Source organism: Alnus glutinosa, chromosome 2 (assembly GCF_958979055.1).
Source record: "Alnus glutinosa chromosome 2, dhAlnGlut1.1, whole genome shotgun sequence".
In the NCBI taxonomy this organism is placed as follows: Eukaryota; Viridiplantae; Streptophyta; class Magnoliopsida; order Fagales; family Betulaceae; genus Alnus; species Alnus glutinosa.
This window is the reverse complement of record NC_084887.1, coordinates 2,267,626-2,283,003: the sequence shown is the minus strand read 5'-3', so window position 1 is coordinate 2,283,003 and position 15,378 is coordinate 2,267,626. Positions and strand designations below refer to the sequence as shown.

Below are 15,378 nucleotides of genomic sequence, written 5' to 3'. Positions count from 1 at the left end.
TTTTTTTTTTTTTCTTCAATAAATTTCTTGGTTATCCAAAATAACTCTTGGATAAGTTATTTTTTTATTTAAAAAAAAAGTAATTTCAAAAACTAGAATTTTATTTCATAACTATACCACAAATGCTAACGTTGCAGCTCTGACCAACCTTATAATTAGACCAGCCATATCAGCATTGTGGTTTATAGAATTACTTATAAAAAGACTGTCACGTCAGTATTGTAAGATAATTATGAAATAAAAATGTAATTTATAGTATTATTAAAAGAAAAAACTAAAAAACATTATTAAAATAATAATAAAATGATTAATGCACATTGACTTTTGTGTGCAACATTCCTCTTTGCGAGTAAATTAATCTGAATCAGTTAACGACAAAACATTATGATAAACAATCGCAACCTGGTTGATGTGGGCAAACCGTAATTTCACCGCACTTGCAAAATTTACAATCCGTACACGAGCGCAAATAAATAGTTATTTAATTAGTTTTCGGGGTTTCACATTCAAAGATCCAAGAAATTTCCAAACCGAGGAAAAGGGAAAAAAGAAAAAAGAAAAAACACAGAATTGGAATATATTTCTTAGATTTCACACATTGATTCTTCAAAACGTGGTTCTCTCCGTGCTTTTTTTTTTTTTCCACTTTCATTTATAATTTTCAACAACTTTTTTTGTTTTTTGTTTTTCTGTTCCTTTCAATTTCACAGCCTTTGATCACCAATATTCGCTCAAAGCCACACCCTTTCTGTGATTTCTGAGGGGTTTGAGGGTGTGATTTGCGTGAAAGATTCGAGATTTTTTTTGGGTTTGATTGGAGGAATTGAGAAAAAGTTGGAAGGGGTTCACACAATCTCTGTGCTACAGATGCCAGATAACCGGCAAGTCCAGAGGAATGCTACGCCTAATCAATCCGCTAATAACATTGAAGGTAGTACTGGATTTTTGTACACCCTTTTGGGAGTACAGAGAGATCTGATTATGGGTTTTGTGAAATATGTTTGATGTTTTGGTTTTGATCATGGTGTTGTTACTGTTGTAGTTCTCACTGTTATCAAGTTTACTGTCTGTGTTAATGGTTTGAGTTGGAAATTGTTTGAATTTTGTGTTTTTTACTCTGTTTTATGTGTTTGGTGCTATGTGGGTTTTTATTTTTGGTGAAGTTTGATCCACGGTACAATGCATATTGAGGTTTGGAAGATTCTGGCTTTTCTTGTGCTTATATGATGTATGAGTTGAAATTTTTGGAATTGTTTGGATGAAGTGGTTTTTTGCCTAGTTTATTTTGTTTGATGGCATATGGGTTTTGAGTTTGAAGAACATTGATGGTTGATGCAATGGATGTTGAGGCTTTGGAAGAATCAAGCTTGTTGTTACAATAGTGGAATTTGTGTCTTTTAAGTTAAATGTGAATTCAGACTTTTGAATGAATCTAGTTTTGTTGTTGTTATTATCGTAGTTATAAGGTGAAATTTTTTTAACTTCTTCAAATTTAGTTGGGTGGCCCCAATTTTTTTTTAATGGTTGTTGACATTTGGGTTATTTTTTTTGGGGAAATTTAGTAATTGATGCCACGCAGATTCTGGCTTTGGAAGATTCAATCTCGATTATATGGTTATTTCTTTATTATTTTAGATACACTTTGGCGGTTGAAAATCAATGATAATCAGGAGGGTGGTGGTGCGGCTCAGTTGGCTCCTTATCCGGATCGACCTGGTGAACCTGACTGTCAATATTTTTTGAGGACTGGGTTGTGTGGTTATGGAATTAATTGTCGTTATAACCACCCGGCTTATGTTTCACAGGTAATAAAGCATTTAGATTTGCATTTTAGATGCAGTGAGCTTAGTTTTATTTGCATCTTGTAGAACATAAATGATTCTGTTTGCCGCTTTCACACAAGGATCATCATCGTTTTTCTGCTGCTTCTTAGTTGTCCAGCGTGCTTTTTAGTGGTAATGTAAGTGACTTAACCTTTCTATCACATTATTATGTGTAGGGTGCTCCATACAGTGGAGAACTCCCAGAAAGAGTTGGACAGCCTGACTGTGGGGTATGATTTCCTTCTAGTTCGTATTGCTCTTAAAAAAGAAAGAGAGAAATTTCGTATTTATGCTTTATTGATGTCTCTAATTTTGCTGTTTGCTGCGATCTATAGGTGTGAAAATTCTAAAAACAAGAATATAATTTGGTTTTTTTTTTTTTGTTTTTTTTTTTTTTTTTATAGATATGTTAATTTGATTTGATATATATAGAATTGTATATGTAGAATATAAGTGCAGACAGTTTTGGAGAAACATGAATTTGGTGTGAGAATCTCTACTGAACATAAAGGAAAGCAACATGTTTTCTGACAGCAACCTTTCTGATTATTGCCAGGTGTTCTCACATAATATTTCTATTACAGACACCGAAAGTTGCAACTGCTTTTGTTTTTATAAGTTTTATCGCCAGTAGTAGACATGGTTCCTTGTCTCAATAATTTCAGCATGAAACACGTATTCTGTTATTGAAATTTCCTTTCACTTGCTTTATTATCTGTATAGTGTGGAATGTCTATCGGTGTATTATCACATGCGTCCTCTTTGGTGGACATTTTCTGAATGATGTCCAAACTTCTCTACATAACCAAGTAATACTAATATAGAAAAGAAGATGACATGGTTTTGACTATTAAAGATAATGCTTGGTTGGCTAGAAGTTCTTCATATTTGTTTGAAATCTTCTTTAAAATATGAAGATGAAATCTACCTCTGAGGTCTATCATTTGCAATTTGTAAATATGATACGAGTTGGTCATCATTGATAATGCTAACTATTGGGAATTTGTGGTGGAAATCGTGCTTTATGGCAACATTCATAATTTATGATTGTTCACTTCCGCACATGCATTGCAGTATTTTCTGAAGACAGGGACCTGCAAATATGGGTCAACATGTAAATATCATCATCCAAGGGACAGGCATGGTGCTGGACCAGTCTCATTCAACATTTTAGGTCTCCCCATGCGTCAGGTTCTTACTTACATCTGTCATTTCAGTGCTATATACTGATTCGTTTGCATTGAATAAAAATATCTTGTGATCCTTCCTTAGGAAGAAAAATCATGTCCTTATTACATGCGAACTGGATCATGTAAGTTTGGAGTTGCATGCAAGTTCCATCATCCACAGCCTGCGCCAGTTGGAACTGTTCTACCAGTAGCTGGAGATGGAACTTTTGGATCTATGGGCTCAACAGTTGTGCCTTCATCTGGTCTACCTTATGTAGGTGGACTTCCAGCATGGTCGTTACCAAAAATGTCATATGTGTCTGGTCCGCGCATGCCAGGTCTGCAACCTTACATGTCTGTTGTTCTTTCTCCTTCTCAATGCGTTGTACCTGCACCAGGCTGGAGCACTTACATGGTCAGTACATGATCTCTTAAATTGAACAAATTGTTGTTTGGATTTCTTTTGTTCTTATAAGAACCTTGCATTAGCAGGTATGTAATATTGTTTATTATACAATCTGGGATCCTGTTTTCAACCTCTGCATATAGTTCATATACTGGTTTTAGAACAAAAATGCCACGATAGCTTAATGTGGTCTTTTTGGAGCTATGCTGCAAGAATGGTTCCAAATTTGTGACCAAGTATGGTTGACAACAGTGCAATGTTTATTTCACATTCTTTTTTGAAATACTTTGACTAGTCTTTTGTCACAAGAATGTGGAAACTGGTTCTATGGTTCTACAATTTCTATGTTATGGTGGCCTTAGCTACAGTGTTAGCCATTGCCTGTTTATTGGGTGAGCTGGGTGGCCTTGTTGGTTGAAACCAAAATTGTTGTTTATGGGGTTGAGGTGTAAAGAACAAATGCTTGTTATGATTTTTAGTTGCAGAGGTTATTATGAGATAACCAAAAAGTTTGTCATATCCCTACATCAGGGAGTCATAGCCAGGAAAAAAATAAAAATAAAAAAATTTCGTGTAGCCTAATTATCATATGGCTATACACTGATACACATACAAACAAATAAACTCCTTAAGTTGAATATTTTTATGTTCTTAGATGGCCTTATCTCATAGTCCCTCTTTTGGGAGAAATACCAGTTATTGCATCTAGTTGGGGGCTGGGGAAGGTTTTGTTAAGTTGAGTTGGAATTTTGTTTTTGTTTTTATTTTTGATCATGTTTTCATTCTTCACCCAGGGAAACATGAGCCCTCTGTCTCCTAACAGTTCTCCCACTGTTCTGAATCCCAACTTTATATACAACTCCAAGAATTTAGGTGAGTCAGGTTCTAGTGGGCAAGTGCATTTGTTATCTACAACTACAATTCTTCCTGAGAGGCCCGATCAACCTGAGTGCCGGTATTTTATGAACACTGGGACCTGCAAATATGGATCTGATTGCAAGTTCCATCACCCGAAAGAAAGGTTTGCACAATCAGTGGTAAACCAGCCTAGCCTTCCCTCGAGACCTGTAAGTTTTTCGTCTATTTAGTACAATGATATATGCATTTTGGTTTGTGTAAGAGTTCATTATTGCTTGGAACTTTGGATTAATTGGGAATATAATGAATTTTTCTTTTGAAAGAATTTCACATTTTTTCTATTTAATAAATTGCTGATTGTTGTTGCTATTAATTCTTTTTTACTTTTTATTGTTACACTATCAGTGGCTGACTCCTGGCTCTCTCCTATGTGCAGGGGCAAGCTGTATGTTCATACTACAGTATGTATGGACTCTGCAAGTATGGCCCAACTTGCAAATTTGATCACCCAGGTGTAGCTCAGCCTCATAACTATGCTTTGGGCCTCCCTAATCTATCCATGCTTGGTTCATCTCTCTTCAATTATAGCTTGTCAACAGCCGACTCATCTGAGACTTCCCCTTCTAAATCATCAAAGTTTCCTGATTGGGTCCAGAAACATGATGCTGCAAGAAACAAACATTATAAATCAGACACGAAGACTTCAGAGGATTCACCTGAAGAGTCTGCTTCCTCACCACACTCTTCTCCAACTTCAACAGAACCTTTACACGATCAATCTGGTTGACGTCGCTCCTCTTTAGTTCTTTTGTCACGTCCTTTTTTATGCTTACATCCAGGAGATATTTATTACGTGTACCTCCTGCCCCCCCTTTTCACCTGCGGTTCTGCGGATTGGGATAGGTTTTTTTCTGATGACTGAAAGCTGGGGGCATGGAAGGCATTTTTTGTGGTGAATAAAGTGCAGGTGAAAGATTGTAAGAATTCCAAACCCCCATCCCCCCCACCCCCACCCAAATTGTTTTTTTTTTTTTTTGGATGATATTCATTTGGGTTGATGAGAGTTTGCACTTTGCAGAATGCTTGATTTTGATTGTTTTGGTGTGAAAAAATTTTAGAATTCTTGAGCCCTGCAACCTCTTACTTTTCATTACAAGAGGAACAGCAATTGTTTGCCGATGTGAATGAAATGATATATGATATACCAGGAGCTGTTAGACACTAGGTATATAAATATGATATACCAGGAGCTGCCCCCCCTTTTTACCTTCATTTTACGTTAGCTAACGCGACGTGTGTTTAGTGACTTTCTTTTCTTTTTTCTTTTTTCTGTTTTAAGTGATTGATATGAAAAGTTTTTTAAAACACTCAATGTCAGCTGGTGTGAAATGGGTGTGAAGAGTTGCATTACTCTGTTAATATATATTAACTGATGAAGTATGCATGTAGGCAAACCCATGCATGAATACACAGATTGCAGTGCAGTCACCTCAATACACAGAGGGATCCAAACCACATGCAATACCGTTTGGTGGTTGTTGAACGACCCTTTTTGTTACGGGGCAGCTTGGTCACCCCTAGATGATCAGTTCGGAGTAGTTCAGCCACCTAGAAGGTGGTTCAGTTGCCCCACTGAAACCGCTCACAAAGGGTTGAATGATCTGAGCTGTTCACAGTTAACCTAAATACTGTGTTAACACAAAGCTAATGAGGGAAGCACTAAGCTATTCAATAGGTAATGGGCCATAAGAGAACAAATTCTCCGTTGGTGATTCGGCTTGTGTTGTAATTACGTCCACTTTAGTTTTGGTTATGTTTATTTTTTATTTTTTATTTTTTGAGAGAGTTATGTTTATTCCTTGTCCGTCTAATATGTATGTTTTTATTAAAAATTTTGGTTCTGTTTTTTATTTTTATTTTTATTTTTTTTTAATATTAAAATTTTGGTTTTCACTCTCTTAAATTAAACTCAGAATATTTCCCTCAAATCCCTCCATCTTTGGCGTATAAAATTTTAGATCACATTCTAGATTCTAAAAACCCAACAAAAATTTTGGATACCTCATTCACATGTATATACCATTTGTTTCAACGTAAAATGTTTTTCGTTATAAAACATTTTCAACGAAATTATTTTTCAGAAAAAATTGATTTTCTTAAAAATATTTTTCAGCGTTTGGCTCGTAAGAAAAAATCACTAACGGCGACAAATCACCGGTGAAGAAATTTTGTCATTGGTCGGCAGGATTCCAACAGTAATGGCTAGATTCCAGTTAGTTTCGCCAGGCGGCTAAGTCAGATTCCGGCTGTATTGGCCAGATTTTGACCAATTTATGCCGGAATTGAGTTGGCCAGAATCCAGCACAGTATAGCCGGATTCCGACAAACTGGTCAGCTTCTGGATAGTTTCATCGGAATCTGGGTTGGCCAGATTCTGGCCTGTTTTGTTGGAATCCGACGATTGGATACCTTAATTCGGGGACCTTTGGCAGTAGATTCGGGCTACCAACAAACTTCAATGTCCGGCAGTGGCTGATTCCCACAAGCATGTCTGCAATAATAAAGTGTATAAATCCAGAAAATGATTTACAACTGTAAATCGTTTTCCAAAAATTAAAGAGGCTTTTACGGTTAAACTGGAAATAATTTCCGTTGACCATCATTTTCGGTTGCACCAAACACTGAAAAATACAGCACCCAAACAAACTGATAAAAACGCAACAAAATTTATGGATACCTGCCTTTCTCCAACTACCATTTATAGGCAAAGAGCCCCCTCTGTAAGTTGATGGCGTCAAATCTGACAAAAAAATGACCACGTGCCATGCATGTGCTCTTTGTATATATATATAAATGACTAAAATGCCCTTTAAATAAAAAACATGTATATTTCTTTCTTTTTTTTTAAAAAAAAAAAGAAAAAAAAGAAAAGAAAAGAAAAAGATAGAACAGTTGAACCACCCATTGCTCCAAAGTGTTTGAAAGTGATTTGGCCAACTTTTGAATTACCTTGAGGTGGCTATCACTCAATTTGAATGTCGTCGAACCATCTTAAAAGTGTTTTGGGGTAGCTCAACCAAAGCGAATGCTCTGCCATCCATCTAGGGGTGGCAGCCACGCTTGGGGTTGGTGGCTAATGACCCATCTTTTTTATTTTTTATTTTTCATTTTTTAACTTGGAAGGTATTTAAGTAAATTTATTATTTAAACTAAAGTACTTTCATCATTTTAATTTAAAAATATTCACATGCATGTCACGTGCTCCTTTTTCGGCCTAATTTAACTTCAATAAACTAACAAATGAGTTCCCCTAAAAAAAAAAATAATAAATAATAAAAAAAAAACTAACAAATGAGTTCTATACATTTAAATGGTAGCTTGAAGAGACCAAAAATATCAAATATGAAATATGATATGATGGTTTAGAAAATATGTGTGAATGGGATCGGTTGTATTTTCCCCAAAAAATATTGAAGAAGTTAATTTTTTAGGACTCACGCAAAGACAATTTGAAGGAACGTTTTCCTTCTCATATCTGTGATCTGATCCTCAGGGCCCCCCACGCACTGTCGTGCACACTTAATCGTTCCCCACTACTATCAAAAACATGTGGACCCCTCTTCTCTCTCTTTCTCTTAATCTCAGCCGCTGGATCCTCCCCTGATTCCACAAGGACCAAACAACCTTTACCATCCGGCACATCTTTTTGTGCAAAAAAAAAAGAGTTAAAAATAATAATAATAATAATAATAAAAATTAATCTCTAACCAACGCACCTTGCGTACATTACCAACTACCCCTTTCCCGCGTAAATTTTAACCCTACAAAACAAAAAGTTGTCGTTTCGTTGATGCTAACGTGCGCTTCTGGCAAAGCCTCCTAAAAAGGTGTATGAGTATGATGCTTAGCGAAGGCGATGCGTACTACGCCACCAAAGGCTTATGTTAGAAGCAACGGTACGTGGTTGGATAGTGTGTTGATTACGCTAGATTCTATTGTGTAAGTTGTCGCTCTCTGGGTGTGCCAGGTGGACCAGAAGGTCCCACGTTGTCCCATCTCCCCAAATTAACACGAGAAAGTTTATATAATACCCATCTAATTAATTGATAGACGAAAATAAGATAATGAATTAATTTATAATTATAGTTTCTCACAAGGTTTTTTTATAAATTTTTTAAACCTTATGAAGTAATTTGTAATTATAGTTTACCATAAGGACCCTCTATGAATTTTTTAAACCACAGGGAGTGATTCGTAATTTAGACTATTTTCATGAACTTTTTAAACCACATCAAGTGATTAAAATTGTCATATCAATCATAATCAAATTTAATTGTTAAGTGACTAGTGTGATAAGTGTCATTTAAATTTACAAACTTGCTTGACAAACAACTTGGTGCCATGGTCTTCGACATCCTAAGCTTGCTTCTTTTTTTCTTTTTTCTTTTTTGGTTTTTTAAAGATCCTAAACTTGCTTGGTTCCTTCAAAAGTCGGACAATTACCGAGGTTTAGCAAATTATCATGCTCACAACTTAATCGAATGCACCAGTTGAATACATCTATCTCTCGTCTCGACTCTCACTTTTCAGATCTATCACTCCTATACTCATACCTTGTGACTCTTCAATCTTCAGATTAGATCCTCCCATAGACTTGGGCATTCCGGTGAGCTGGGAAATTGTTTCTTTAGCAGCCCACAAGGGTAATTAAGGTGAGTGTTTTTTAAAAAAATTGTTTGTTTTTGTTTGGTTTGGTTTAGTTTAGTGTTTGGTTGCTGAGAGAAGGTTTATAAATTTGGATGATTTCTTTGTGTTGCTTCAATTTTGCGAATAATAATGTATAGTTGAAATGGAAAGTTTCATTGCGAAAATTGTTCATTTGTTTGTGATTTCTATATGATTTGTTTGGTTTATAAGAAAATTTGGCTTTGGTTTTTCATGTTTCTAGATCTAGGTATTGAACCCACCCTGCACCACACCGCACTGCATCACCAGTACCGCACAGATTCTTCCTTTTTTGTGCGGTTCGCTACTGCAATTTTCACAACCAGCAGGAATGTGGGGCAAGAGCAAAAATGGCTGAAATCTGCCTCATACACACCCCTATATTTATATATTTCCAACAATTTTTAATCGACTATATTATTATATTAATATTTCAATAAATTGACACGTGGCAATGGTCCATTGGGCCAAAGTCGGTCGAGGCCTCGAGGGCGTCATACAGCTGTCGGCTGGCGTGACGGGTATGGACCCAAAAATACGAGTCCGGTCAGAGAAGGCCGCCTCATGTTTTTTTAGGTAATGAAAAGAAATTATTATTATTTTATTTTATTTTGCTTTTTGGCCCCGGCCGGTGGGTTGCTTTACCTGAAAAACCTGATGGTGCCGGTTGACTATTGGGTCTCGATCAGTGTGATTCTTGTGGGTGGGCAGGTGGATGATGTATGTGATTATGGGTCATGATTAGATCTCAACGGGGGATTAGGAGGAACAAAAGTATGATAATCACCATTTACCAATTAAAAACAAAGTATATGATTAATTACCATTTACCAAAATACTAAATTGTCCTTGTCTAATGTTTGGATTACTCTATACTTTATATATTATACTTTTTATTTCACTTTGTTGTTGTGATTCTATCAATTAATTATTGAATTTATTTTGTTTTACTTTTATGCAATGGTTGGTCTAATAATTTATTGACAGTGTCACGTCAACAAAGTAAAATAAAAGTGTTATTTTTAGCATTTTTTTTTCTTAAATTTCATTCCTAGCTTGAATTCATATTTGTATTGTTTAAGGTGTAAATTCATTTTTTTTTTCTTCTCTTTATTGACATGACTCGATTTGTTCATAAATGAAAAGAGTGTACGTTGTGATTATTATTAATGATTCAAAAATTAAATCGATATAAAATAATATTTTTAATTAATATTATAACAAAGTTACAAGAGTGAATCGTTTCCACTATCTAAACTAAAGGGATCAATCGTCTCATATAATAGTGAGAACTTGAACTTGAACTTCAAAAGTTTTCAAAATTTTGTTCATTTTTTAATGGGGGAATTGAAGCAATATGCCCCCTTTCAATTACCATGTAATATATATATATACCCTTGTTTATTTATATGTTTTAAAGTCCTAAATGCAAGCAATTGATACAAGGAAATGAAGAAATTGTTGCATTTGGAAGAGTGAAAGTTTTGTCTATGACCAATGTGTTAACTACACACCTACTTTTATAAGAAAGTGTTTTATATCCAAGTAGAGGTAGGAATGGGAGATCCTGCCAAACCCTAATGCCTCATCCTATAGCATTGTTCCCCACCCTATGCTTGTATGATATTTTAAGAGAAATTGACCAATTGACAATATGGGGGAAATTAAAAATAAGTTACAACATCACATTCCAGGAAAGTATTGGGGAAAATAGTCATGGGATATTTTTGGCCAAGTATTCTTCTATATCCATGCAATTTTATTCTAGGCAGGGTGACTTCTCCTTTTCATAGAGTCAAAGGTCAACATATCCTTATAGGTGCATACCGGATAAGATCATTTTTTATTTTAGATATGCATCGTTTTCAATCTAGATTTTGTTTTGTTGTGTTTAATAATATCAGAAATTATACTTTCATTCCATCCTTTTAATGTAGTAGTGTTGATCGATCATCGTTAAAAAAATAATTTAAGGGTTGATTGTCGATGTTACACCAGCACGATAAAATAATGGTGAGATAAAAGTGTCGTTTATAACAAGTACTTATAATCTTTTGTTTATAAATTAAGAACTTATGAGTACTGTCACGTTAGCCTAACAAGAGGAGAATGCTGTTTTTAACATTTTTTGGTGATACTATTTACCATGTGACAACATATACACAAGGTCCCGCGCTTGGGGTTCACGCACCTCCTCATCCCTCCCTCTCTCCGCCAAAACCAATGGCGGACCTACATGGGGGCTAAGGGGGGCTTGGCCCCCCCCATCCCCCAGAATTTTTTTCAAAAAAAATTCTAAAATAAATAAAATAAAATAAAATTTTGCCCTTAATTTTGTTAACTTTTTTAGGTTTGCCTCTCCAAAATTTTTTTTCTTTCAATTTGGCCCTCCCATATTTGCAAGGCTGGGTCCGCCACTGGCCAAAACTGTAGATCGTTCGCTTTGTTGGGTTTTGCTGTTGGTTTTGGTCTCCCCTATTACGTCTGCCCCTTGTTTCGCTGTCGATGCATGATAAACCGAAGTTCTTTGAGCTTCAATGGTTGGGCACCCCTTCTGCGGGACTTCGGTTCGAATCTCTTTTTCATCGGATCCAGATCTAGTTTTTACAATGCTGACTATCTTGTAGCGGTCTCCAAGTTGCCTTGTCGTCATTGCAGCAGCAAGCAAGCTCTCCTGCGGTTTGCAATCTGCATCTACGACCGTGTCTTAGGGGGGGGCCATTTTCTTGGGTTTCTATTCAAGAAACATTGAATCGGGTCAATTTTATGACTCATTTCTAGATATTTATTTATTTTTTATTCTAACATTTTATTTTATGTTTGAACCTTGTTGTTAGGAACCTCACCTCCTCTCGATTACTTCCTTGTAATTAAGTTGTAACCCTCTCTTAATATTGATAAATAATAATAATAAATGGGGGAAAAAGAGTCAAAGACCTAGCAAATTGAATGAGGCTATATAGAGGAAACGGTTCCTAATCTTTGAGGCTGTGGGGGTGATGCAAAATTAGAGGTGTTGGATGAGACGTACTCCCGTGATGACAGTACCGCCCGACGCCCAATCGCCCTCTGCAATCGTGCAGCGTGGGTTGAGTCAGGAGGGCTCAATGGTGGTGCATCATTGATCGAGGAGGGAACACAGAAGAAAGCTATGGCTGTAGGTGATGTAATTTAGGGTTGTGGTGTGTCAGTTACGGTGTTTGAGCCTCTCAAATTATTATTCCTTTTTTATTCTTATAGGTGTTTTTCATAATACATTTAATAATAGGTTTCAAAATTATTTTAATGTGATATAAAATGTCAAAAACATTTTTTAATAGATACACGATTGAAAAATGTTGCGTTTTAAACATTATTTTTCTATGTAGTGTTTATCGATTTAGTTTTTGTAGTCAATTCCTAGTTCAACTTATTGCATTCTCGAGGTTGTTAAAATATTAATTAGATAATCAAATTTTTTTTTTTTTTTTTTTTAATTTAATTTTTTGACAAGTAGTGGTTTAAGCATAATATTTAAGCATAAATTTCAAATTCAAGTTTTGACTCTACATTTTTACCTCAATTTTAATTAAATATTTTATATATTGGGTCTTATTTGTTGAGAAAAAATGTCATTAATTAAATGATTAAATTTGCCATCTCTTATAAACCTGCTTAAGCTTTTATGATAAATAGTAATTTAACATGATTCTTGAAATTACTTGTATGAGAAAAGGAATTTATAAATTCCTATTCATTGTCGTCATAAGTTAATTATTAACCAATGGCTTGATTAGCTTAAGTTCGTTTGTTTCGACATAAAATATTTTGTAAAAAGAGTTTTCTATATTTTAAGTGTTCTGCCATATGTAAAATATTGACAAACTTGAATTTTTTTTTATTTAATTTTTTTTTCCAAGTTGACAAATGAAAAAAATTATCCACGAAACATAAAATAATTTTGTGAGCCATTTTCAGCATCTCTCTCACACTCATACATATAATTGTAAGAATGCCTCTTAAGGAGCTTCATTGTCTAAGTAGGTCTCGAACGATCTAAATACCTATTCGAATAGGTAGGCTCACAAACGTCCTCTAACAATTGTCTACATAAATTACAATATCAATAACATTTTTGAAAAAAAAAAAAAAAAATATTTAGGCCGAAATAAAAGAGTCTTAATTTGTCGTGGTCTTTTGCTAATGAAAATATCCACTTAGACAAAAAAGAAAAAAAAAAAAAAATTATGGACATATGCATTGAATTTAAAGCAGCGAATCAATACCCAAGGAGGCAAAGTGGTCAACATTATTGCTCTACTGTTTATAATTCTCATGCTAAAAGATGTCTGCGGACAATGATAAGACATTCTTCCTTTTGTTTCTTTCCCTCTAATTCATTGTTATTGCAATTATATTTCTTTCTGCTTTTATTTTTATGAAATACACATTTGAAAAATATTTTTGTATTTTAAATTATTTATTACTGATTTTTTTTTTATAAAAAAAATGCATTTTAATTTTGAAAACTCGTTAGCAAATAGGGTCATAAGTGTGTAATGTAAATTTCCGGACTCTGCTCCTGCACCACAAGATAAAAAGAAAATAATTCATCCAAAAAAAAAAAGTTCTTTCTAATAAAAAAAAAAAAAATCCTTTAAATAACACCAATTTCCAAATTAGTTGTCGATAAACCATTCTTAAAAAAAAATAAAAAAATAAATAGAGGATAAAAAAAAGAAAAGAGAAGAAAAACCCGACTTAACTCCAAATGGTTAAATGCCACCCGTATCCATGTGACTCGTCAGCGTAATACACCATATCACCTGACTAGCATTTAACTAGAAGAAAACAGGGCGGCATGCAAATCACGAAATCCCACCTCATCCTATACACCTCACAAGTACAAAATCCATGGGCATTCCCGTCTTTTTGTTCCCACAACTCTACGAATAAAAAAGGCAAACCCATCCGAAGCAACGGAGAAGCGCAAGACAGAGAAATTCAGAGAATCCCCCCAAAAAAAGAAAAGAAAAACAGGGACAGAGAAGGATGAAGAACAACCTCCTTTGAGATTATTAACATACGGAGGTCCAAGAGCTCCATTCCTCTATCTCTATTTCTCTCTCTCTATCCCACACGCGCTATCTCGGCTGTGACATCCATGCGGCGTGGACGGACCGTAGATCCAGCGACCGCAGGTAAAACAACGTTCGATCATGAGGCTAAATCTAAGGATGTTAAATTCAGAGGCGTGCGGAAGAGGCCGTGGGGACGATACGCGGCCGAGATCCGAGATCCGTGGAAGAAAACCAGGGTCTGGCTGGGGACGTTCGACTCGGCGGAGGACGCGGCCCGGGCATACGATACCGCGGCGTTGTCGCTGCGGGGGCCCAAGGCGAAGATCAATTTCCCGGTGACCGGCGCTCAAATGGCCGATTTTCGGGTCCGAGACGAGGGGAGGGTTTCGGCCGGTTCGGGGAGGTTGAACGGTCCGGTTCAACGACACGCGGCGAGGCCGACGACGAGTAGTATGAGCAGCACGGTGGAGTCCTTCAGTGGGCCACGGGTGGCGGCGGCGGTGGTGGCGGCCCCCCCAAGGGTGAAGGTTGCACCAGTACCGCCCGTGCACCCGGCAGCACCCGATGACTGCCGCAGCGACTGCGACTCCTCGTCTTCGGTCGTCGACGACAACAATGACAACGATTGCGTGCTCACCTCGTCGTTTCGGAGGAGCATCCTGCCGTTCGATCTCAACCTCCCGCCTCCGATGGACGGCGATGATTCCGATCTTCATGCCACGGCTCTGTGTCTCTGAATCAACGGTCACTTTTTCTATTTCCATCGACGTTTTTTTTTTTTTTTTTTTTTTTTTCCATCTTATTTTCTCGAGGAAAAAAAAATCGATAATTGGGATTTTGTTCTTTTTTTCAAATTCTAAAATCCAACTTTGTGTTAGATTATTATGTAAGAGTAGTTGTAATTTTGGTTGCTATGCGATCTGGGGATTTCTTCAACTTTCATGGGCTATGAATATGTTGTATCTCCGTATTGTTGAAGATAATTAGATCGTATCACAAAGCAGTGGATGGCTGGATGCTCTTGATCTGATTTTCATCACCCATCTTTCTCCCTTTTCCTTGTACAAAAAAAAAAAAAAAAACAGATTAAAACTAATAATAATAATAATAATAACAATAATTTCATTTTTTAATTTGTGAAATGACTAAAATGGTGGTAGAATAGGGGTTGGTGGGATTTGAATTTTATTTTTGTGTGGATGAGAAAAAGTATTAGAGTATGGAAATGGAAATGGAGGAAGTGGGGATCGAGGATGGATGATAGGATTTTTGATAAGAACCATTTATTGCACATGTGATGCAGATTCTTGTACACTTCTGGGTAAGCATAGTATCCC

At 36.0% G+C, this 15,378-nt stretch overlaps 2 protein-coding genes across 3 annotated transcripts; both read left to right on the top strand.

Annotated features, from left to right (window-relative positions):
• The first annotated feature begins 518 nt into the window (after positions 1–518).
• On the top strand, positions 519–5,466 carry LOC133861196 (zinc finger CCCH domain-containing protein 3). Of its 2 annotated transcripts, none has more exons than XM_062296922.1 (7): positions 519–931; positions 1,671–1,805; positions 2,000–2,053; positions 2,898–3,014; positions 3,096–3,407; positions 4,193–4,465; positions 4,693–5,466. In XM_062296922.1, exons 1-7 carry the CDS (start codon positions 896–898, stop codon positions 5,041–5,043), a joined length of 1,278 nt encoding a protein of 425 aa, XP_062152906.1. In that variant the 5' UTR covers positions 519–895; the 3' UTR covers positions 5,044–5,466. The 2 variants fall into 2 exon arrangements, with proteins under 2 accessions (XP_062152906.1, XP_062152905.1); XM_062296921.1 differs by having other exon boundaries at positions 1,636–1,805.
• Positions 5,467–13,931: 8,465 nt separating this feature from the next.
• LOC133861580 (ethylene-responsive transcription factor 3-like) lies at positions 13,932–14,977 on the top strand. The gene has a single exon (XM_062297373.1). The coding sequence runs from the start codon at positions 14,125–14,127 to the stop codon at positions 14,776–14,778; it is 654 nt and encodes a 217-aa protein (XP_062153357.1). The 5' UTR covers positions 13,932–14,124; the 3' UTR covers positions 14,779–14,977.
• The last annotated feature ends 401 nt before the right edge of the window (positions 14,978–15,378 follow it).

Bases quoted from the DNA above. Each gene is read 5' to 3' on its own strand.
- LOC133861196 (XM_062296921.1), top strand. From the start codon at position 868: ATGCCAGATAACCGGCAAGTCCAGAGGAATGCTACGCCTAATCAATCC. The intron at 932-1,635 runs GTAGTACTGGAT...TTATTATTTTAG, and splicing joins ATCCGCTAATAACATTGAAG to ATACACTTTGGCGGTTGAAA. The intron at 3,408-4,192 runs GTCAGTACATGA...TTCTTCACCCAG, and splicing joins CAGGCTGGAGCACTTACATG to GGAAACATGAGCCCTCTGTC.
- LOC133861580 (XM_062297373.1), top strand. From the start codon at position 14,125: ATGCGGCGTGGACGGACCGTAGATCCAGCGACCGCAGGTAAAACAACG.